Source organism: Cetorhinus maximus, chromosome 6 (genome assembly GCF_964194155.1).
Source record: "Cetorhinus maximus chromosome 6, sCetMax3.hap1.1, whole genome shotgun sequence".
Classification (NCBI taxonomy): Eukaryota; Metazoa; Chordata; class Chondrichthyes; order Lamniformes; family Cetorhinidae; genus Cetorhinus; species Cetorhinus maximus.
In genome coordinates this window covers 18179139-18204251 of record NC_135884.1, presented here as the reverse complement: position 1 = coordinate 18204251, position 25113 = coordinate 18179139, and the positions used below count along the sequence as shown (strand labels likewise).

At 44.1% G+C, this 25113-nt stretch overlaps 1 protein-coding gene across 1 annotated transcript in view; it reads right to left on the bottom strand.

The window, feature by feature from the left end:
• Nucleotides 1-25113, bottom strand: part of LOC144681610 (calcium/calmodulin-dependent protein kinase type 1-like) — a 205855-nt gene that overhangs the window by 26489 nt on the left and 154253 nt on the right. Inside the window, exon 4 of the mRNA XM_078543364.1 lies at nt 17012-17086. Within this exon, the coding sequence (XP_078399490.1) occupies nt 17012-17086 (75 nt within the window). The remainder of the gene's footprint in view (nt 1-17011; nt 17087-25113) is intronic.

The following is a 25113-nucleotide window of genomic DNA, read 5'->3' as shown; positions in this document are numbered from 1 at the left end:
CTAATAGCTACACTAACCACCAATTTAAGATAACAGGACACAAAGAATGATAGGAGAGTAAATTGTGATGAGGATGAAAGGAGGCTACAAAGTGGGTTAAGTGAGTGGGCAAAGATCTGGCAAATGGAGTATAATGTGGACAAATGTGAAATCTTTCATTTTGGCAGAAAGAATAAGAAAAGAAGCTCATTATCTAAAAGTTGAGAGATTGCAGATCTGCAAGATTCAAAGGGATCTGGGTGTCATGGTGCATGAATCACAGAAGGTTAGTATGCAGCTACAGCAGGTAATTAGGAAAGCTAACAGAATGCTATCATTTATTGCGAGGGGAATCGATTACAAAAAGTAGGGAGGTTATGCTTCAGTTGTACAGGGCATTAGTCAGACCACACATGGAGTATTGTGTACAGTACTGGTCTAGACGTAAATGCATTAGCAGTTCAGAGAAGGTTTACTTGACTAATACCAGGAATGGGCGGGCTGTCCTAAGAGGAAAGGCTGGATATGTTATGCCTGTACCCACTGGAATTTAGAAGAGTAAGAGGCGACTTAATTGAAATCTTTAAGATCCTGAGGGGACTTGACAGGGTGGATGTGGAGAGGATGTTTCCTCTTGTGGGAGAATCTGGAACTAGGGGCCACTGTTTAAAAATAAGGGGTCACTCAATTAAGACAGAGATGAGGAGAAATTTTTTCTGAGGGTTGAGAGTCTTTGTAACTTTCTTCCTGAAAAGGCAGTGGAAGCAGAGCCTTTGAATGTTTTTAAGGCAGAGGTGGATAGATTCCTGATCAACAAGGAGGTGAAAGGTTATTGGCGGTGGGGGGGGGTTGGGGGGGTGGGGGGGGTGTGGAGGGCGGTGCAGGCAGGAATATGGCGTTGAGATTACATTCAGATCAGCCATGATCTTATTGGATGGAAGAGCAGGCTTGAGGGGCTGAGTGGCCTACTCCTGCTCATTTATACTTGCTAGAAACGAGATACATTCATACGCAGGGACCATTCTCTACAAACAAAATGGATATGTTCAGCATTGCGTCTTTTCTGAATTACCAGGGAGCTTGGGGAGCCTATAGTTCCCTGTTGCTTTCTCCATGGCAAAGCCTCGGCCAGAGTCGACTTGCCAACCAATCAGCAGCCTTTTTGCCTGTCGTGATTGTTGCGATCATTTGAAATTTGGCATTCTTGTGTTTGTCCTGACAAGTGCAAGATGAAAAGCTTCAGCAACAAGTCTCTCTTTTCAGCAATATAGTTCATCTTGTTACTTCTGTAGCTGGAGTAAATGGAGGGACACTGCAGAAATGCTGTGGTACAGAGGGGTCGACTGTCTTTGCACATGCAGGTACAGCAAGAAATTAGGAAGAAAATGGAATATTGGCCTTTATTGCAAGGGGATGGAATAAAAATGTAGGGAAGTCTTTCTACAGTACAGCACATTGGTGAGACCACACTTGGAGTACTGCACACAGTTTGAGTACTGCACACAGTTTGAGTACTGCACACAGTTTGAGTACTGCACACAGTTTGAGTACTGCACACAGTTTTAGCCTCCTTAAGGAAGGAGGAATATACTTCCATTGGAGGCAGTTCAGAGAAGGGGTTGCTAGGTCGATTCCCGAGATGAATGGGTTGTCTTATGTGGAAAGGTTGAGCAGGTTGGACTGATACTCATTGGAATTTAGACGGCTGAGAGGTGATCTTACTATAACATATAAAATTCTGAGGGGGCTTGACAGGATGGATGCTGAGAGGATGTTTCCTCTCATGGGGGGTGGGGATCTAGAACTAGGAGGCACAGTTTTAAAATAAGCATTTAAGATGGAGGAGGAAATTCTTCTCTCAGTGGATCGTTAATCTTTGGAATTTTCTTTCACAGACTGCAGGGAATGGCAGGATCGTTGAATATATTCAAGGCTGAGTTCGATTTTTGATCTCCAAGAGAGTCAAGGGTTATGGCGGGGAAGACAGAAAAGTGGAGTTACGGCCACAATCAGATGAACCACGATCGTATTGAAATGTTGAAAGCTATAGAACAGTCTCAAGGGGCCAAGTGGCCTATTGCTGCTCCTATTTTTTTTTATATTTGATGAGCAGAAGAATAATTTCATTAAGTTCAAGGGCACTAAGCCAAGGAGTTACTCAGTAAATGATTGTAAACATTCAAGCCGCAAAAATCCCTGTATAACCAGGGCTGCAGTAAAAGCGGCCAGCAGAATGGGATAGTGCGTTTACGCTCCCATGGACTGAGCAGCAACCTGCTTGAAATGCCACAAATTTATTGCTCCCGACAGCCTCAGAACGACCGGAGAAGATTTTATACTTGGGTCAGGATTTCATAACAAATACATCTTAAAATAACTTCTTTTTTAAATATATATCTGAGACCTTTGGCTCTCACTGTGTTCCAAAGCAAGACTCAAAAATCCTTCAGTGTAACCTTAACAGAGCAGATCACTGCGGAAAGCTGCTGACAATGTAAGCGATTAGGACTCTACAGTCTCAGAGCAGGATTAGTGCATTAGTAGCACCCAGAGTATTAAAGGGAATTGAAGCTTGCAAGGACTTCCCATGTGTACCTTATGAGGAAAAACCATCAAAATTTGTTTTCAATTTTCCCTGCACCTTATCTGAAGATAATGGGCCCTGCTTTGAACCCACTCCCGTTTCCATGGGATCTAGCAGCCATTTTAAACCTCATCAAGATGGCAGTGCTCATGTGCCAACTTGGACTGAGGGTGTTGGGGGCTGCCAACTGGGGAAGTCGCCTGGGGCTGGATTTTCACCATGGAAGCAGGAAACAGGTTCAAATTAAGATTTTCAACTGGGCGAGGCCTTCACTGGACTAGTTAAGGGCGACAGATGGAGCTCTCAAAACTGGAGGGCCAACGAGAGGCCTTGCAGCTTCAGAAAGGCACCCTCAGGAGCTAAGAAACTGGGAGGATGCGTCAGCAAGATGGTGCGCTCTCATCCACTTCTTATAAACTTTAATTTAAAAAACAGAAACAGCAGCCAAGCCACCGCTGTGGGGGAACAGTGGCGGGGTGGGAGGGTCCTACATAGGCCTTCGATTGTATCCCAGCTAGGCAGGCAGGGAGGGCCTGTAGGCATGCCTGGAGTTCTGGCCCTGGCCTGCCGCTGGGTGCCCACCTCCAGGCAGTTGACCTGCCCCCTCCGTCGTCACATTGGTAAACTAAAGGCCAACTGGAAAACGTGTCAGCTTCCTGCTTCAACAGGGCTGTTGGCGAGCTGAATTGACTGTCCACCTCATGGGGTGGGGGGCAGCCTTTCCTGGGCCCCAGGCTTGCTTCCTCCAAACTGCCCAGTGCTGAGAATGGCATCCTGAAACTGACACATTGCCTGGCACGGGTATTTTCAAGGTCCTCCCCCACCCACCCCCAAGTATTTTCGCGATTCCCTTCCCCCTCCCCCACCGCCCCGCACCCTGCCAACACCATCCCTGTCTTCAACAGCCTCTGAAAATTCAGCCTGTGGAGTCTGACCTATTCTTAGCTGGTATTCACACACATGCACAATCCAGGAGTGTTCACCAAATAGGGATTGAGAAGGAGTTGGGAGTGGGGTGGGGGGTGGGGAGGGGGGAAATGCTGGATGATTTTTCTCTCCCTCGTCCAGCACCCCTATCACTGTCCCGGCTAAGGTCAGCTAAGTGAGCACAGGCCAAGCCTCAGCACTGGGGCCTTTCTACTCTTTATTATACGAGAGAGAAGCAGCACAGGCAGTGAGAAGGTACCTGCTCAAGGACCCCTCAGCTACAACATCCAGGGGAAAACAACATGGGCATGGCCACAGCAAACTGAAGCAGGAAACCGTTTGCAAAACATGCAAGGAATTAAAAGCCCAGCCCTTTATTGAATTTGCCGGATGGGTGGGGGGAGGGGGTACAGGGGAGGAACAGAGGGAGGAGTAACTAATGACCACTAACTCAGGATAGAACTAAAAAGAGAAAGGCAGGGAACGTTGGCTCTGGTGCAGTTACGTGTGGTGGTGGTGGCGGCGATGTGTTACAGTTCACTTGGACTCCGAGCTGCTGTGCCAACATACACCTTTACATGCACGTTGTAGCCTGGAGCTATGGATAGCGATGGTAGATGTTCCAGTTTCTGTCCAGCACATGGCTGACCAGGAAATCTCTCCCACTCTTACCACCTGCCATTGGCATTTTAGAGGATTTGCGGGTTGACACTCAACCTGTTTGGCCATGACCTGAACACACCTTCCTTGGCCATCGTGCATCACGTCCTGGAGTGGGATTTGAACCCGGAACTTCTGGCTCAGGGGCAGAGACACTACCCCCTGCGCCACAAAACCCTTGCACATTTGTGTCCCTCAATGTAAAAATCTCATTGCAATGTGATAAATCAGTTGCCAGCATTTTGCCCAGGAACGCTCTCTGCCTTCTCCTACCCAGCTTCAACCTTCTGTGCCTCCCAAGTTTGCTGATCGTCTGATTTGTGCCAACAGCCTCCCCCTGGACACAAGCAATGAGAACTTCCAGTCTGTTCAGAGGAATGGAAAATAGACTCAAGGGAAAGATGGGGAAGCAGTTAGGGGTGAACCATGAACAAAGCCAAGATCAAAGAAATAGATTTTGAGGAAAATTTTGGAAGGATTGTAGTAAGCAAGGTGGGGAGGTTTAGAAAGATTGTTCCAATGTGTGGGACCAAAAGAGCTGAAGGAACGGAACGAGTGCTTGGCTTAGGGCTGGCATGTAGGGATTACAATGGCCATGAAGGCACCTGTAGACAAGGACATGGACTGAGAGTTTTTGAGAGTGGGATGTTGATGAGGATGGGGTGATATGGGAGCAGAACTTAATTAAGGACAGAGTGGAGGCAGAAGAATTTTAGCAATTTGTACAAGGTGGAACCCAACCCAGGCACCTGGCAAGTACAGTACTGGAGAAAGCAGGCCTGGAAGTACAAAGATGTGGCTTTCAGTACTGATAACGATGAGGCAGGTGGCTTGGCAAAAGTGAAAGAGGGTCTTTTAGTGGTGGTTTTACGGGACTTGAAGGTGAAATAGGGCAGCAATACTGGTATATTTTGGTTTACGAACGAGTGAACAGCACTGAATATGGGGCAGGGCACAAAGTGTTTGGTGAGAAACAAGCAGGATGGCTTCAGTCATGTCAGTGAGCGCTTTGAGTTTGATAAGCAATTGGACAACACAGTGATGGCCAAGGGTGGTGACAGAGGCAGAGCCAGGCGCTAGCAGCACAGACATGGAGGCTAATCCCAAAACCCTTGGACGCCAGCATTCAGATGGAACATGTAGAAATGGTAAAGGAAAGGGCTAATGATGGCAGCTTACTGCTCAGCCAATCGCTCTGTTTCCAGTCTTCTCTTCAATGTACTGCTCACCCAATCTCTCTCTAATGTGTCTGCAAAGAGCCACCAATGGAAACTTGAGGTACATCTGAGATTATCACCTTGGAAATTGAGGGGAGACTCGTGCAGATGATTTACTAACTGAAATGTGGCAGTTAGAAGTCGAACCAAAGAAGGAAGTGAGACTAAACAAAGGTTTAGTCATGGAGGTTAAAAATAAAATGGAGAAAAGAAAGAGAGTCATGGGTGACTTATAATGACGATGGCTAATTCGATCCCATTCCTCCCAGCTAGTGAGCGTTCAATATTGAGTATTGAGTTTAGTGGGAATTCATTACATGGACAGGATCGGGACTGGGGGCATAGGAAGTTGAGGAGATGTGCCTTGTGAAGTCTGGGGAGGGGGTAAGAAGCTACAGAATGGATGAAGGTTAGAGGAAGCAGGAATCTAGATCTTAAATCCACAAGTTCCACAAACATGCGATTGGAGGTGAGAAAAAGCGTCGGAGGAGGAGAGGGAATTAGAGAAGCTTACATGGTTAGAATCGTTGAGTTTAGGGATTGTTTAGTGCAGAAGCTGTGAGAAAAGGAAAGAGGTTTCAGCAGGAAACTCCCAAAGGAGTTCACAGGTCATTAGGCAGAGGTGGAAGAATAATTATAGAGGGTTAAACGCTCAAAGGAAGAGCAGGTTACCACAGAGTATGAGTATGTCAAGAGTGGATAAAAGCAAAAAAACTGCGGATGCTGGAAATCCAAAACAAAAACAAAAATACCTGGAAAAACTCAGCAGGTCTGGCAGCATCTGCGGAGAGGAACACAGTTAACATTTCGAGTCCGAATGACCCTTCAACAGAACTAAGTAAAAATAGAAGAGAGGTGAAATATAAACTGGTTTAAAGTGGGGGGGGTGGGACAAGTAGAGCTGGATAGAGGGCCAGTGATAGGTGGAGATAACCAAAAGATGTCACAGACAAAAGGCCAAAGAGGTGTTGAAAGTGTTGATATTATCTAAGGAATGTGCTAATTAAGGGTAGAAAGCAGGACGAGCAAGGTACAGATAGCCCTAGTGGGGGTGGGGTGGGTGAAGGAATCGAAAAAGGCTAAAAGGTAGAGATAAAACAATGGATGGAAATACATTTAAAAATAATGGAAATAGGTGGGAAAAGAAAAATCTATAAAAATTATTGGAAAAAAAAGGGGGATGGGGGGAGAATTGGAAAGGGGGTGGGGATGGAGGAGAGATTTCATGATCTAAAATTGTTGAACTCAATATTCAGTCCGGAAGGCTGTAAAGTGCCTAGTCGGAAGATGAGGTAAAAACAAAAAACTATGGATGCTGGAAATCCAAAACAAAAACAGAAATACCTGGAAAAACTCAGCAGGTCTGGCAGCATCTGCGAAGAAGAACAAAGTTGACGTTTCGAGTCCTCATGACCCTTCAACAGATCTAAGTAGAAATAGGAAAGGGGTGAAATATAAGCTGGTTTACGGGGGAGGGGGCAGGGGAGAAGAAGGGGGGGGTGTTGTAGGGACAAGCAAGCAGTGATAGGAGCAGATAACCAAATGATGTCACAGACAAAAGAACAAAGAGGTGTTGAAGGCGGTGATATTATCTAAAAGAATGTGCTAATTAAGATTGGAGAGCAGGACAAGCAAGGTAGCTCTAGTGGGAGTGGGGTGAAATAAACCATGGGTGGAATACATTTAAAAATAATGGAAATAGGTGGGAAAAGAAAAACCTATATAAATTATTGGAAAAAACAAAAGGGAGGGGGAAGAAACGGAAAGGGGGTAGGGATGGAGGAGGGAGTTCAAGATCTAAAGTTGTTGAACTCAATATTCAGTCCGGAAGGCTGTAAAGTGCCTAGTCGGAAGATGAGGTGTTGTTCCTCCAGTTTGCGTTGAGCTTCATTGGAACAATAGATTTTTCTTTTCCCACCTATTTCCATTATTTTTAAATGTATTCCACCCATGGTTTATTTCACCCCACCCCCACTAGAGCTGTACCTTGCTCGTCCTGCTCTCCAATCTTAGTTAGCACATTCTTTTAGATAATATCACCACCTTCAACACCTCTTTGTTCTTTTGTCTGTGACATCTTTTGGTTATTTGCTCCTATCACTGCTTGCTTGTCCCAACAACCCCCACCCCGTAAACCATCTTATATTTCACCCCTTTCCTATTTCTACTTAGTTCTGTTGAAGGGTCATGAGGACTTGAAACGTCAACTTTGTTCTTCTCCGCCGATGCTGCCAGACCTGCTGAGTTTTTCCAGGTATTTTTGTTTTTGTTTATGTCAAGAGTGGGTCTGGTGGTGAAAGCCACGCTCCCTCCACTACAGCTAGGATGAGGATTTTACAGCCAAGCCCCAATAAGGACTTTGTTGTAATGATCGGAATGGTCTACCTCTACCTGAAAAAGTGGTGTATGCCGATTCATAGCAACTTGCAAATCCACCTGGATTCTTAAAAAGGGAGAAATTTTCAGGGTTGTGACCATAGAGCAGGAGCATCAGACATATTGGAGAGGATGTTCAAAGTCCCATCAGAGGCAATAGTCTGACTGGGCTCCTTCTGCTCTAATTCTTTGCTTAGGACTCAGATAGTCACAGGAGCCTCATTTACAAGGGAGCAAGGGAAAAGTGAATGTGGGATGGACTGGTTGCAACAACTAGTCTCGCTGTCTTGTCTTTCTTAAAGATGCTTTATACTCAGTCTCCTCTTCACACTGACTGCATGAACAGGCTCCAGTTTCAGCCCCACTTGAAGATAATAGCCGTTCATCTTCATTAATCCAGGCTGCAGTTAAATCGTACTCATGAGAGCAGCAATCATTTAGTTGGAGCAGACAGACTTAATTGAATTATTAAAGACAGATTAATGGATTACACCTGATCATAACTTCCATCACTCTGGTAATTCGACTCAATACAATATCTTTTAAACTACATACGATGTTGGGTTTGCAAATTGATCCATGTCACCAAGAGCAGCGAGATCGGCTCGAAAGGTAATGGGAAAAACATTACTATAATAAGCAGTTAGCAATATCATAGACAAAATGCAATGGTTATTAAAGCTACCAAAGCTGATGATTACAAAGTGATTTGTTTGGACAGGACCCATCCCACAGATTTCACTTGTGCTCACGAAGACAACAAAAATACTTCAAAAATAATTTTGCCAGCCTCCGCTCCCAGTGTGGAGGTTTGCTGCATTCCCATCTCTACCACTGCCTTTGGAGGTTCTGTGCTGGAAGGGGAGCCAGAGAACATTATTGCCTTAATGCTTTTCCATTTTTCATAAGGTGGTGTCAGCATTATGTGCTCCCAGGTCTAGAGCAGCCTTCTTGGATGGTCCAGCTCCACCACAACCAGCTAACAATCGCCCTCTCCAGAGAGTTTTATGCACTTTCTGCACCAGTCTTCTTTATGTCCTCCCTAACTGAGATAGCAACACCAATTAGTGTTACATCATAGGCAACATTCACTAGAAGCCCATACAATCACAGCTTGGATTGAAGGAGATTGGAGAGGAATTTCCCAGATTTCTTTTCCCATCACAAATTGGCCTGGAATTTTAATCTGGTTTTTCGCTTCTTCCAGGAAATCAGAGTCTTGGGTGCACTGTGGAAGGTGTATGGATGGTTATCACAATGCTGTGGGAGAGACTGAATGAACCAGAGGATCATGTCCTGTCCATCATTATGTTTGTAGACTGCCCAAATTATTTTACACGACCAGGAGAAGCCTCTTGCACCTTCTGCCTGCATTATATTTGAATCCAGGTCAGGGGAAACAAAGGGCAGACCTTTAATGGCAAAACCCACACAATTATAAAAAGCAACATCAACCATAACTCAGCTTTGCCAGCAATCAAAGAACAATACGTTTAACCAACGCTAGCATTAACAAAGGTGAGCTGATAAATTATCTCCAACTACATATAAAGAATAAGGGCTGAATGTTGCCTTCAGCCCATACTCAGTAGGTAACACCATCACTTCCAAGGCCGAAAGCTGTAGGCTCAATCGCACTCCAAGATTCAACCACATAACTGAGATCACAGTGCAATGACCTACTGCGTGGAATCTCGAGGTGACGGGGGTCTTGGCCGCCAGCTAGAGAGCCAGCAAGAGTCCCATGTTGTCTCTTTTTGGGAAGGCCAATCACATCATGTGCCATTCAGACACTTGACAGGCCAATGGTGGGCCTTCCCCCGGGGCCCTTGATCCTGGGAGCAGAAGTCCTAGCCTACCCTGAGCTGCCAGCCAAAGACCAGCAGCTCTGTTTCTACATGTCAGAGCCAAAGTGTGATATCAAAGGAAAACAGGTAGGTGATTGGTGGGTATCTCTTCCATGTCTCTTTTGATTGGCCAAGTGTTTTAAATCAGGGGATGTTATTACAGCTGAAGAGTACAGTTAAGAAATTCATTTTTAAAATATTTAACATCCAAATTAATTAATTAAATGGAATAGAGATGGCTGGGCAGGCGATGTGTTGCAGCTGTGGTATGTGGGGGCTGGTGGATGCTGGTGTGATCCACGGTGACCACATCTACAGCAAGTGTTGGCTGTTCGAGGAACTTGGGCTCAGAGTTGATGAGCTGGAGTCTGAGCTGCGGATACTGTGGCACATCAGGGAGGGAGAGAGTTATCTGGACACTGTTTCAGGAGAGTCACATTCCTTAGATTAATTACATCAAATTTGGACCGTGGTCAGGGACAGGCGGGTGTGACCGTGAGTGAGGCAGGTATGGGGATCCAGAATTTAGCTCTGGAGGATCCTCAGCCAACATCCTTGACCAATAGGTATGAGGTTCTTGTTCCCGGTGTGGATGAGGGCATAGACCACAGCACTGTGATACAGAGAGCCATTCAAGTGAGGGGAGAAAAGAGAAATGTAGTCGTAATAGGGGATAGCATAGTTAGGGGAATAGATACTGTTCTCTGCAGCAAAGACAGAGTCCTGAAGGCTGTGTTTCCTATCTGGTGCCAAGGACATCCCTTCTGGGCTGGAGAGGAACTTGAAATGGGAGGGAAGAGAAGGATCCAGTTGTTGTGGTCCACACAGGTCCAATCACATAGTTAGGACTAGGAAAGAGGTTCTGCTGAGGGATTGCGATAAGCTCGGGGCTAAGTTAAAAAGCAGAACCACAAAGATAATAATCTCCGGATTACTACCTGAGCCACATGCAAATTGGCGTAGGGTAAATAAGATTAGAGAGGCAAATTCGTGGCTCAAAGATTGGTATGGGAGAAATGGGTTCCAATTCATGGGGCACTGGCACCAGTACTGGGGAAGGAGAGAGCTGTTCCATTGGGATGGGCTTCATTTGAACCATGCTGGGATCAGTGTCCTGGCAAATCGTATAACTAGAGTTGTAGATAGGAGTCTAAACTAATTAGTGATGGGGAGGATTCAATTGAAGGGAAGATTAAAAAATCAAAAGGAAACAAGAGAATAGGTGTGCAGGGTAGTGAAGGGGTGAACAATAATCAAAGTGTGACAGGAAGGGGCAAAAAATACAAGCAGATGATTGCAACCGAAATTAGAATGAGTAATAATGGCAAAAAGTCAAAGCTTAAGGCTCTTTATCTGAATGCACACAGCATTTGTAACAAGATAAATGAGATGATGGCACAAATAGAACTAAATGAATATGACTTGATAGCTATTACAGAAATGTGGTTGCAGGGTGACCAAGACTGGGAACTCAATATTCAAGGGTGTTCAACATTCCAGAAAAAAACAGGCAAAAAGGAAAAGGAGGTGGGATAGCTTTGTTAATAAAGGAAGGTATCAGTGCGGTGGTGAGTAGTGATGTAGGTGCAATAGATCGTGATGTGGAATCAGTTTGGGTGGAAATAAGGAATAGCTAGGGGAAGAAGTCACGGGTAGGAGTCGTCTATAGGCCCCCAAAGAGTTGCCTCACTATAGGATAATGTATAAATTGGGAAATAATGGAGGTGTATAAGAAGGGCACTACAATTGTCATGGGTGCATATTGGCTGAACAAATCAGATTGGCAGGGGTAACATGGAAGGCGTATTTGTAGAATGCATCAGGGTTTGTTTCTTAGAACAATACATTGCAGAACCTACCCAGGAACAGGCTATTTTAGATCTAGTAATGTGTAATGAGGTGGGATTAATAAGCGATGTCGTAGTTAAGGATCCTATAGGATGTAGCAATCACAACATGGTAGAATTTTAAATTCAGTTTGAGGGCGAGCAACTCGGGTCTAAAACCAGTGCCCTCAACTTAAATAAGGGCAATTACAGAGGTATGAAGAAAAGAGTTGTCTAAAGTGGGCTGGGAAAATAGACAAAGGAGAGAGTCAATGGATGAGCAATGGCAGACATTTAAGCAGATATTTCATAACACTCAGCAAAAATTTATCCTGGTCAAAAAGGACTCAATGAGAAGGATGAACTACCCGTGGTTAACAAAGGTGGTCAAGGAGAGTATCCAATCAAAACTAAGGCATACAAAGCGGCGAAAACTAATGGTAGGCCAGAGGATTGGGAATATTTAAGGAACAAGCAGCAGATGACTAAAAAGCTAATAAAGAGGGAGAAAATTGATTATGAAAGTAAATTGGCAAGAAATATAAAAACAAACAGCAAGAGCTTCTACGGGTATATGAAAAGAAAGAGTGGCTAAAGTGAGTGTGGGACCCTTGGAGGATGCGACTGGAGAATTGATAATGGGGAACAGGGAAATGGCAGATAAGTTAAACCAGTATTTTGCAACGGTCTTCACAGTGGAGGATACTATAAACATCCCAAAGATATCAGTTAAGCATGGAACTAATGGGAGAAAAGATCTTGTAATAGTCTCTATCACAAGGGACAAAGTATTTGACAAACTAATAGAACATAAGAACTAGGAGCAGGAGTAGGCAATTCAGCCCCTCGAGCCTGCCTCACCATTCAATATGATCATGGCTGATCTCATTTCGGCCTCAACTCCAATTTCCTGCCCTCTCCCCATAACCTTTCAACCCGTTACTAATTAAAAATCTGTCTATCTCCTCCTCAAATTTATTCAGCGTCCCAGCATCTACTGCACTCTGAGGTAGTGAATTCCACAGATTCACGACCCTTTGAGAAAAGTAAAAGTAAAACTAATGGGTCTAAAGCAGACAAGTCACCAGGACCTGATGGCCTGCATCCAAGGGTTTTAAAGGAAGTGGAATTCTCTACCCCAGAGAGTTGTGGAGGCTAGATCACTGGTATTTAAAGAGGGGGTAGATAGATTTTTGAAATATCGGGGAGTTGAGGGCTATGATGAGCAGGCACAAAAGAGGAGTTGAAGCCTGGGGCAGATCAGCCATGATCTTATTGAATGACAGGGCAGGCTTGAGGGGCCAAATGGCCTGCTCCTATTTCTTATGTCCTTCTGTACTCAGCAGCGTCACCACGGAGGCAGTGGCTACTGCTGGTACAACGCCCACCCAAGGCCTAGGATTCCTGCTGGATCCGAGGGGAAGAGGTGAGTCATAGCAGGAGGGGTTTGTGAAGTAGGTGCCACTTGGGTGGAGTGGGGAGAGGAGTGTCAGCAGCAAGGGCAAGGGGGTGGCTCTCGACACGTCTCCCACCCCCACCACAATGCCAGGTTCCTCAATCAAGCATTGAATGCCTTTGAAAAAGGGGCCCCCACCCTGGAAGACTTCAAGCAGCCCCACACAGGTTTGTTGTGCTCGCTGCATGACGAGTCCCTGCCCATCGCTGGGTTAATACCCTGAGTGTCTCAGTTGGCAGTGAGGTGGGAAGGCCATCCACAGGCCTTCCTGCCACAGTCTTAATCGTTTGGAGGCAAGGTGGCAGTGGGGTTCCCACCTGCCCAATTAAATGCACCCCCCACCTATGCTCATATATTCACCAAACTCGCCACAGGGGAGGGAAGAAGATTCCACCCACTGAGTGGGCGTAATAGTGTCAGGTGACAATTTCGGATGAGATTATGAGCTCCTGTCTACCTATTATGTTACCGTCAAAAGAGTCCACAATTCTAATTAATACCATCCAAAGACACAAATTCTGAGATAAATGAATCTACGTGTTACTATTTATTTTAAAGAAAGCTGCTCCATTTCCCTTAAGAGTTCCAAAACCTCAATCAAGCAATCATCATGAGCTGACATTACTTCACTGCACCAAGGCCCTACAGGGTTAAAGAAGTTGTATTTGTAAGCCTCCCTTTAGAGAGAGTCCTGCTGAGATTACAAAACTCCATTGATGCATGTTTTTCCCAGGGAACAAAGCTTCATATGAGCTGGTCCCTTACAGAGTTAAAGGTGTTCCCTTAATTCCATGTTTGTCAAGGGTGAAAGATTCTTATTAGGAGAAAAAGTTGCAATTTATGTTGAAGCCTGTCAAAAAATGGCAAAAAAGGAACGTCAAAAGTAGGTTTTGCTTGATTCTGTTATGTCAATGGGGCCAATGACTCAAATGTCAACATGTACAGTACAGGTTGTCTACAGCTCCCTCTCCCACACTGTAATTAGTTGTCGGCAGCACTCACAAGCCAGCAGAGGTCATAGATTCCAACCTCCTCCCCGTGGAGCAGCACACAAGAAGATAACATCGACCCCCACCACCCAATCCACACACTCCTACATCATGAACAAACAGCCCATGAATATTACAGATCAGAGCTTTCTGAAGTACTTGAAGAGATCGTATTATTCAAATTAACCTGCAAGCAATATTAATGCAGGCCAGCTTCTTTCAAACTGTCGCTGGGTATGATGGTCATTGATTTTTAAGCACATGAACAATAAAACAGAAACTACAGCAACCCATTCGTGAGCCATTTACTATGCAACCTGGCTCAATCAAAGAGAGTTCAATGCAAAATACACAGTAGGGACCAAGGTGGTCAACAAACTGCAGAAGAGCATTTCTGAGGCACCATTCCCCCATGAGAGCTCCCGATCAACTGCTAACAGCAAACCAGTATGAGCTACAAGTCCATAAAAAAAGGGCCAGATGCTGAGGATAATCATTGAAAAGGGTCGGAACCTGCAGGAGCCTCCTCGACCCAGCCTGCAGCTTTGTACCTAGTGTTTACTGACAGTGGGGGTAAAACGAGTGGCAGGAGAAGAGGAGTTGCGGAACTAGTTGCTGGATAGTACAGAACTGGAATATCGCTAGAAAAAGAGAGACGTGCTGTTGAAGCTTTTCATCTCGCACTCATCAGGACAGGTGCAAGAATGCTAAATTTCAAAGGTAACAACAATTTATACTGCCTGAGAAAAGGGGTGCTGATTGGTTGACAAGTTGGCTCTGATTGGTCGAGATACTGCCATGGTAAATGTGCCAGACAACTATTGTCCCCCATGCTTTTGTTTATTCAAAAAAGGTACAATGTCTGGACATATTTCTTTTGCCTGCAGGGGACATGTCACTGTATATATGTAGCTTCTAGCAAGCTTAAGTAAGCTACATTGCAAGTCCAACAGATCATCTTAAATTGTTTGTCAGTGTAATTCTTAGCACATTCCAGATTGTTCAGTCTAATGAGCTCCCTTTCCTTGACGTGCTAGTTGAGAAATCCGCTAACAGGTTCTCTACTATTGTCTACAACAAGTCTACCTTCACTGCTCAATATACCTGTTAGAATGCTACAGCTCCAGCGCTAGAAGATTGGCCTTATCAGCAATCTCAAATAAGGCCCAATTCATTTACTCACCATACAAACTTGACACTGAAATAGGGTGTATCAAATTTATCTTGCGGGATAATGGCCACCGCGATCAGATCATTGCTCACTGTATATCGCGCATGCTCATGCACGAGCCTAAGATCACCACCACTTTTGGACCTGCAAAGGGCCCAGTCCATCTCAAATTACCCGGGAAGGGTAAAGTATCTCAAAAATTTGAGCACAGGTGGAGCTAGCCTTTTCATGTTGCTACTATGCAGTGGCAACACAAGTGGTGTTTTCCAGTAACAAGGTGCTGCCTTCAAGCCAAAAATATGTTCTGCCTACCACACAAATGAGTGATGTGGTATATGAGTTTGAATGCCGGTACAATGCTAGGGACATGGGCTGCATGCCCCAGCAACTGGTGGATCATATCGATCAGCACTAATAGGCAGAGTACTGACCCTACTTCAACCAACCCATGCTTGCAAAATGCGGGACATAATATCTAACGTTAGATGTGATTCCGCAATTGGGCAGCACTTGATGAACAACCCTGAGTGTGCTAAGAATGACACTAACAACTAACTTAAGATTATCAGTCGTGGTGGCAATGAGGCTCACTTACGCTTGCTAGAAGCCACATATATTCATATGCAGGGACCTGTCCTCTGCAGGAAAAAGGAATATGTCCAAATATTGCACCATTTTTAAATAAAGAAAAGCATGGGGGACAATAGTTCTCTGGTATATTTGCCATGGTAATGTTGCAACCAATCAGAGCTGACTTTCCAACCAATCAGAACCACTTTTCTCATGCAGCATAAATTGTTGTTCCCTTTGAAATTTGGCATACTTGTGTCTGTCCTGATGAGTGCAAGACTAAAGGCTTTGACAGCATGTCTCTTTTTTTCAGCAATACGCAAGAAGCGGGCATGCCTACTCCATGCTCAGTGGGGAAGATCTTGATTTTTTGTAATAGTGATTATTATTTCCATTGAAGTCATTGCAAATTTAAAAAAAACTCATCGGGAGTGATGTAAAGCGGGCTGCTGACTTGCTATCAGCCATCATGCACTATCACATAAAATCAAAATCTACCCAAATGGGTGCACGTACTCCAAAGCAGGCACAATGAAGATCACTCATACCTCAGATAATTTACCAAAGTCATATTTGTAAGGGCCCATCATATCCCACACCTCCCACACATCGCTACCATATCTGTAAACAGATCCTGTGGTAGCAAGGAGAGAAAACAAGGGATGATTATTTGAGGCAATTTTGTATTCCTGGAAACTGACTTGGACAGCCCATTAAGTTAGGTGGTAGACCTGCAGCTCTTTGTGCTGAAGCTATATTAAAAATACAATACAATTCAGGAAATATTGGAAGTCATTCAGTAATACAAAGCCATAAAATGAATCCCATCACTATTAGTCTAATTATATGGTTCAGTAGCACTATAATGTACCATCATATGAAACCTGTTTGTCAATATCATCACAACAATACTTCTTTCAAACATGTGCACATTAATAAGATGAGCAAGATAGGAAACAAAGATGTTTCAATGATTCAGAGCATTATCCAGCCTCAATGCGATTCTGTCCTGTAGCACACTTCAGACTTGACATCACCCTATATATAATCTAGTTTACATACATTATTTAAAATACATACCATGTACAGTTCACTGTTGATTTCACAGTTATTTTAAACCCTATCCTGGGAAAGATTGATACTTGCAATAAACACTCAGCACTGGAAAGATAGTTACATTTGCATTTTTGAGTCAATCTGTAATGGGGAGCTTGCACTAGATGGACGTTTGCAGCCGTATTTCCAGGACTATGCAGTATTGATATTTAGCACTGGATAAAAATTTATAGTTGTATTACTAGGTCCATGTACAATAAATAGTTAGTATTGAATGTGCAATACCACTTAGTGGATGGATAGTTACAACTGAATTTCTGTGTAGAGGTATGAAATGTGCAATCAATACTTACAGTTGCATCACCAAATAGAGATGTGTTGGACTCTCATAAATATCTTCCAGTGACACAATGTTTGGGTGCTTGATTCTGAAAGGAGCAATAAAATTTAATTAGTGATAACCCCTTTCCATTGCCCCTAAAGAATAAGTTAAAACATCAGCATGAAGCTCCCTGCTTCCCCCATGCATTACAAGCACTGGAGTGGATGCCTTCCCATTATAATTAATGGTTTTCTGTATTTACACCGGACATAGTTGCTATTGCTGTAGTCATGCAGGACACAGTCGGTTAAGTGTGCCAGATGTAAGGTTCAAGCACAGGTAGTCCAAATTCCAGCAGGAGGTTGCTAACCGATAGCCCAATACTTGATTGCTATCACTATATGGCCAGTTATTGAACAGAAGATAATTATTTTAACTCTTTCAACGCTGCTGACCTCGAGGAGAATTGCCTCTGCCATTCTAACACTTATGCTTTGTGCAGTCAATGTGCTGCCTTTCTCCATAATGATGCCAATATAACCTGTAGCAGTTATAAAATCAACAGCAATTACGCATAAAATGACTTTCCAAACAGAGTCCTACTTCCATTTCTCTCTGCATGCTCAATCTAAAGCGTAAGGCTGCTGCTCCTGCTGTGCAGAATGACTCTGGAAAGTCATTTTGTGTGTAATTGCTATTGATTTCATAACTGTTACAGGTTATATTTGCATCATTTTGGAGAAAGGCAGCATATTGACTTCACAAATCTTAAGTGTTAGAATGGCAGAGGTAATTCTCAAGAGGTCAGCGTTGAAGGAGTTAAAATAATTTTTTTTAAACTGCAAATCAACAGCGCGCCACAGCGACTCACAGGCCCTGCAGCTTATATCATCCAATTTCTGACACCTGCCCACACAAAAATGCAGTCCCCAATTATGATCATTACTAACGTAGCGAAGAATCAGAATCAAGACGAATCTTTGATAATGTAAACAACTTTGAACAGACAAATTTCTCTTTGGAGTTGGTAAGGGGCGATTTCTGTTCTAAAAGGCTGTTCGATTGTCAGGGGTTCAAAAAAGTGGAAGCAGAAAGCTGATTAAAATTTTCCCTTACCTTGCATTTGATTTTAAAAAGCGTTACACAACTCGCTACCTTTTTTTAAAAGCAATCTTATGCCAGTGAGTGGAGCATGTTACAGTAACCAGCTGTGATAACGTTCAATGGGTAGAAAGCCACAATGGAAAGAATGCCACAGTTGACATATTAATTGAATACACATTTGCTCACCAGCACAGGAGTGAACTTAGACAAAACATAGGCACTATCAGGAAACCCAGTAACACAATTACAATCTTGTGCAAGTTAAGGTAGGTTTTTTGTATCACAGGGCTGTTTAAAACAGTAGATCTAGCAGTAAGAACAGGTACATTAGTCCCGGCATCATTACCTCAGCAGCTTTATTCCAATGTAATATAATCGAGATCTTCCTGAAAATTCTTCACAGCTGAAGAAACTTTACACCTTGGTGTCAGGCATCAATAAAATACATGATCAATGTCTTATATACGGCCAGTTATTGAACAGAAGATAATTCATGATCAAAATTCCCAATCTTTCCATCATTGATTCCTATTACTATTCCTATTCCTGACTACACTGTAACCAAGATGGAACTGGGCTCAGCAATACTGCATAGGTGTTCCTGGCTAAAATGTCATTCAACCTTATGCTGCCCCTCCACTGATGTGAGACAGATATAAAACAATGTTGATGTTGAGAATTCAAGTGTCAAAGAAACCAACTGTGAATCAACAACAAAGCTTCTCACTGTTGTGCTTTTATCTTCAGTCTTTATTCGCACTCATAATGCAGTTCATTATTAAAGGACCCAAGTTTTAAATCATTTGAAAACTTGCATCTTTACTGTAACTCCCATTGAAGGATAAAACTCACACATCTGGTATGGTTCATGTTTATCTTAATCAGTGCCTAGACACGTGCATGTACAATACAGGCCCATTAAAGGAGAACCACTTATTCAATTAAATATAGTTAGCATGGCATCTCAGTGGCAATTCCAAGATATGTAAAAGAAAAATGGGCAGACTTACATTAAATATAGCACCTCATAACGTTTCAAAACACTTTGCACACAATAGCTTACTTTAGTGTAAACATTGTTGTTTTGCAGGCAAATGCGGTTGTTAATTTGTACTTGACAAAGTCCCCCAATCAACAGATGAGATAAATGACCAGCCAATCTGCTTTTAGTGGTTTTGGTCAAATGATGAACATTGGCATGGATACCAAGACAATTCCCTGTTCATCTAATGCTGTCCTGGGATTGGTTACATCCACCTTAATAGGCAAATATTGGTTTGGTTTAACATCTCATCTGAAAGAGGGTACATCTGACAATGTAGAAATTCCTCCATTCTGCACTGAAATGTCGGTCTAGGTTGTGTGTTTAAGTCCTGGATAGAGTTTTAGTTCACAAACCCGTGACGAGGGATAACAATGCTACACTGAGCCAAGCTGACACTCTGTCGAACCATATTTAGCAAAGTGGTTAAGTTTCATCCTCGCTGGCCCCACCTGCCCACAAGAAAAGCGACCAACTTTCCGACCCACTTTAAAAAAGGCCTGCCCCACAGCAATATCCTCAACGAGCAGAGGGTCAGACTTCCACCCCTCAGTGGAAGGAAGTCCCGCCCTCGAGAACTGCCAGCCAATTTGATTGGGGATGGTGGGCAGGGGTTAGGGTTAGGGTTATGGTTGGTGGTAGTTTGGAGGCCAGGCGGGGAAAAACAAAGTGGGGGGGGGTATAGTCTTGGAGGGAGGGTGCTCCTGATGCACAAAGGGCACCCCCCTTCCTTCCTGTCTTTTCACCACGACCTTCGCACTCTCGCCCACCTGCCACAGTCCAGTGTATTCGGATAGTGGAGGTGGACTGAGCGTCTTAAGTGAGCAATAATTGGCCTCAATAGACCCAAGTTCTGGTGAGCTATTGGGCGCCTTGCTAGCCCTGCCATATTATGGGGACCGGATTGGGGTTGGGCAGGAAATCAGTGGTGCCAGTTTATGTACCCGTACCTCCCCCCCACCCCCCCAATCCACTGAAAACATGCCCAATGGGGGGGGGCAGTAAAATCCAGCCCATAGTAAACCACTGGATCAAGACACCCATCACAAGCCTGTTCCCACACAATAGGAACTGATTGTGCAACAACACAGACCAATTTTACTTCTCTAACCCAAGTGTGCTTGGGCCAAAAGGGACACCCTCAACTGACATCCAGGCTGAAATCAGTTAGTTTAGCCTGGATCAGGGATTGAACCCAGGACTTGACTCAGCTATTATGCTAAGACACTGGCGTAAGGTAGCTAAAATGTGTGCTCACCATGTCAGAAGAGTGGACATTTAGCAAGATGAACCATGCTAATGCTGGTGTACCATCAACTATTACTACCATTTATATATTGCCTTCATTATAATAAAATGTCCTGTGTATTTCTCAGAAGACGTAAGGAAAGCTGATGCCAATCCAAGAAAGGAGATATTAGGAGGGTATGATTAAAAACCTGATCAAAGAGATAGGTTTTGGGGATGTTTCTTTAAAGGAGAGAAAAATAAGGAGGTTTAAGGAAGGAATTATAGAGCGCTGAAGGTTCTACCACCAGGGGTAGAGAACGAGGTGCTGAGGAGACCAGAATCAGAGAAGAGTGTGTTCAAGGTGAGGACTATAACACTGAACGAGGGCACAGGGGGAAGGATTGGGCAAGGCTGTAAGGGAATTAAACATGGGAACAAGGAATCAAAGGCACTAGGCAATGGGAAGCCAATGTACTTCCATGAGGACCTGGGTGATGGACAACTGGGGATAAGTGCGCGATGGTAAATGTGCAGCAAAACCTGGACAGGTTGGAGTTTATGGAGGGCGGAGGATGGGAGACCAGCGAGGTGAGTATTAAGCAAGCAAGTCTGGAGTGACAAAGGCTTATCTGTGCCTAACATCACAGAGTAGCCCAGCAGTCAGGGAAGATCCATTACCTTACCTCAAAATATATGTGAATGCAAGTACCATTTTGTCAGCCAGCAAAGGTGTTGAAGGTTCAAGTTTTACGGAGTACAAATGACCATTTTATGATAGTTATGTGGACAGTTTTTACATTTAATAGCACAATAAAAATTCTTTGTCTGTACACAACTAGAGCAAAATAGCTAACATTGCTGTTCTAGAACTAATGGGCTGTAATGCTCCCAAATAAGAAAAAATAATATTGATAAACACTGCCATAAAAACCTACACCATCTTGTTATTAATATCTACCTCACGGTTCATGTTAATATTTTAGCGGTAATGTTTAGTTCTAGGCAGATTGTTGTTTTGAAGGTAAGGTAACTAAAATGCTGGGATTTAGGGATAGTCAGAACACCTAAAAGAAAATAGCAGTTCAGAAGGTTGCCCACGTTTACTTAATAGAGTCAGAATAGAAGAGATGGAGCCATAAAAAAGCAGGTGGGCTTACTTAGCTGGAGAACTGGAGACATGGTGTCTACACTGCTTGCAAAGAAGTGCAGTCCAGAGAGATGTTTTGTTTTGGGAGTTAGAGCTAAATTAGTTTAAAAACAGTGAATCCTGAAAGTCTGCACCATCATGGAGATGGGCAGAGCTTAAGTAGGTTCTCTGGTTTCGATTTGTCCAACTGTTCTGCAGCAAGGGAAGGGGCTCCATACTGAAAAGCTGCAGCTGTTTGCAGCCTCCAAGCAGTCATGACTCAGAAGTGCATATTTACCTCATGTTCATTCTGAATGTTGAGTATAAGATAGGTACTGTAACTTGTTATACTTTTCTGATTTTGTATAGGAAAGTTTATTTTGTCTGTTTAACACTATGGAATCTTGTGATTTTATTCTCCTAGTGGGTAATTTCAACCTTTGACTACTTTAAACTAAAAGTTACTGGTCCCAATCGTAACAGTCTGCAGTCAACATCTATCATAAAACCGAAAGGAAGACACCTTCATGTCTAAAGGAGCGCGACTCAGTCAAGGAGGTAGAATTTTACTGAAAAAGTTATTTTGGTAAAAGATTTGATAACTGTGAGACTGCTTGAAGTCCCTTTTACATTTTCCTGAGAGGGTGGTTTGGGGTACAAGCCCGCAATTCATGAGTCTGGCCACAGGAAGACCTTTTCCTTCTTTAAAACCAGAGCCTCTTAGAGGCTGAAGTTAGGGAATGTGTATGCTGCACAAGTCCCATGTGTTAGGAACCTGGCGCAATGGTACTATACCAGGATCAAAGTGAAAGCAACTTCAGCTAATATCCCTGAAACTTAACTCATGCCAACACTCAAATGTCCTAGGTCACATCATCAGGTGATAAGATCACCATGTTAAATCTAAGTAACGCACATAAATCTCAAGGTTATGGGTTAAACAGACTAAACTAATTTTTTTAATCAGTTACAAAGGTGAGCTTGGTCTGTCAGTTTTATCTTCTGTACCATTGGTTGAAGCCAGAGTACATTTAGTCAAGTCAACAAAGTAAAGCTTTTTGAACTTTTAAAGGTTTTTGTAATCCAAGATTCAAAGAAAATAAATTACTTCATTAAAGCTTAATAAACATTACAAACAGGAGTTCAGCCCTTGCTTGCAGAGCTCCCCCTTCGGCGCTCTGACTAGAATAGTCAGGATCTAAATAGCACCATCAAATACTGTTTATTAAGGACATGTCTCAAAATTACATTCACAAACGACCATGAAAGCAATGTAATAAAAACAAAATACTGCAGGTGCTGGAGCTCTGAAATAAACACAGAAAGCGCTGGAAAAACTCAGCCAGAGTGGCAGCATCTGTGGAGAGAGAAACCGAGTTAACATTTCAAGTCCAACATGGCTGATCAGAATATTTAAAAGCAATATACCTTGGACAGAGAGTGCTACACCATATAGTGGCATCCCATAAATACCTAAGCCATTTTTAAGATATCCTGGCAGCTTCTCCATTCTGAAAACAAGCCAAAACTATTTTCCACATTATATACAGTGCCAAAGGCTGCAGTCCCTGTTTGACTCCTTGAACAGGCTGCTTCTTGACCTCAGTTACACCTCCACCTCCTGAGTGTTCATCTTTGGGAATCCAAGGCACGGAATAAGCAGATCAGAGCTTCTCCTCTTGGTCTCGTGAAACCCAACTTGCTGAGGTCCAGGGTGCACAAGGATTGCCACGGAAGGTTTCCCAGGCAACGATATGGTAGCAGGTCTGGCCTTTTACCATGTAATGTCTAAATATGGCTGGTCTTCCCAGCCAGCAGCCACAACAGGGCACTGGTTGTTTTTTCTAATGATTTATGAGATGTGAGCACTGCTGGAAAGGCTGGCATTTATTACTCATCCCTAATTTCTCTCGAGAAGTTGGTGGTGAGCTGCTTTTCTTGAACCACTGCAGTCCATGGGCTGGATTTTATGCGTCAGTGTTCTCCACCCATCTACCACCCACCCCCCCCGCCACCACCCAACCCCTGCCAAATAAAATGTTGGCCAGGAGCCCTGCCCATAAAGAAGCCAGCTGCCCTGCAGTCATTTTACATTCGGTGGCGCAGTAACTGGCTCAGGGCAAGATTCCCTCCCCCAACTGAGGAAGAAATCCTACCTTAGAGAAATGCCAGCCAACCTAGTCCCAGCAGCGCCAGGTTCAAGCAGTGGCCACTTCTGGGACTACAGCCAGTCCCTGAAAAGGAGGAGGCGGTAATGGAGGACGGGCTGCAGGTAAGTCCGGGGCTTGGAGTATCTGCAGGCACTGCCTGGTTGACAGGCAGCAAGAGGCGAGGGGGTGGAGGGCTGGATTTGAGAGACCAGTGGGGAGAGGAAAGGGGGCATTGTAACCTTGGAGGGTGCCTATGATGGGCAATCAGGACCCCCAAAGGAGGTCCCCTCTCCTTGCCCAACTCCAGCCTGCCCAATAAAAGCTGTTAGGCTAGCCACTTGGCATGGGCCTCCCCCTGCCGTGGGTAAAATAGCAGCAGGGGTGCGTTGAGGCACTTAAGTGGTCACAAATAAGGGCTTCAATAGGCTCAAGGGCAGGCAGTAAAATGAGAGACAGGTCAGGGGCGAGCTGCTTTTTAAGAGCCCATCGCGCCTTTAAACCCATCGGCAGGAGAGCATAAAATCCAACCTCACATGTTGTGGGTACACCAACAGTGCTGGTACAAAAGAAGTCCCAGGTTTTGACCCAATAACAGTGAAAGAACAGTGATATAACTACAAGACAGAATGCTGTGTGACCTGGAGGTGAACTTGCAGCTTGTGGTGTTTCCATGCATCTGCTGCCCTTGTCCTTCTAGATGGTAGAGGTCATGGATTTGGAAGGTGTTGTTGAAGGAGCCTCCTGCAGTACATCTCACAGATGGTATATATTGCTGTCACTGTGTGCCAGTGGTCTGGGGTTGAATGTTTAAGGTTGTGGGTGGGGTGATGATCAAGTGGATTGCTTTGTTCTGAATGGTGTTGAGCTTCTTGAGTATCGTTGGAGCTGCACTCATCTAGGCATGTGCAGAGTATTCCATCACTCTCCTGACTTGCGCCTTGTAGATTACGCACAGGCTTGGGGAGTCAGGAGGTGAGCCAGTCACCACAAAACACCCAGCCTCTCACCCACTCTTGCAGTCACAGAATTCATATGGCTGGTCCAGTTCAGCTTCTAACCCAAGGTAATCCTCAGAATGTTGATAGTGGGGGATTTAGCAATGGTAATGCCATTGAGCTTCAAAAAGAGGTGGATAGATTTTCTCTTCTTGGAGATGGTCATTGCCTGGCACTTGTGTGGCACACAAGTTACTTGCCACTAATCAGCTCAAGTCTGAATGTTGTCCAGGTCTTCCTCTATGCAGGAATAGACTGCTCTAGTGTCTGAGGAGTTACGAATGGTGCTGAAAATTGTGCAATCATCAGCAAACGTTTCTATTTCTGAGCTTATGATGGAGGGAAGGTCATTAACAAAGCAGCTGAAGATGGTGGGGCCTAGGACACTATCCTGAGGAACAGCTGCAGTGATGTCCTGAAGCTGAAGGGATTGGCCTCTGACAACCACAACCATCTCCCTTTGTGCTAGGCATGACTCCAACCAGT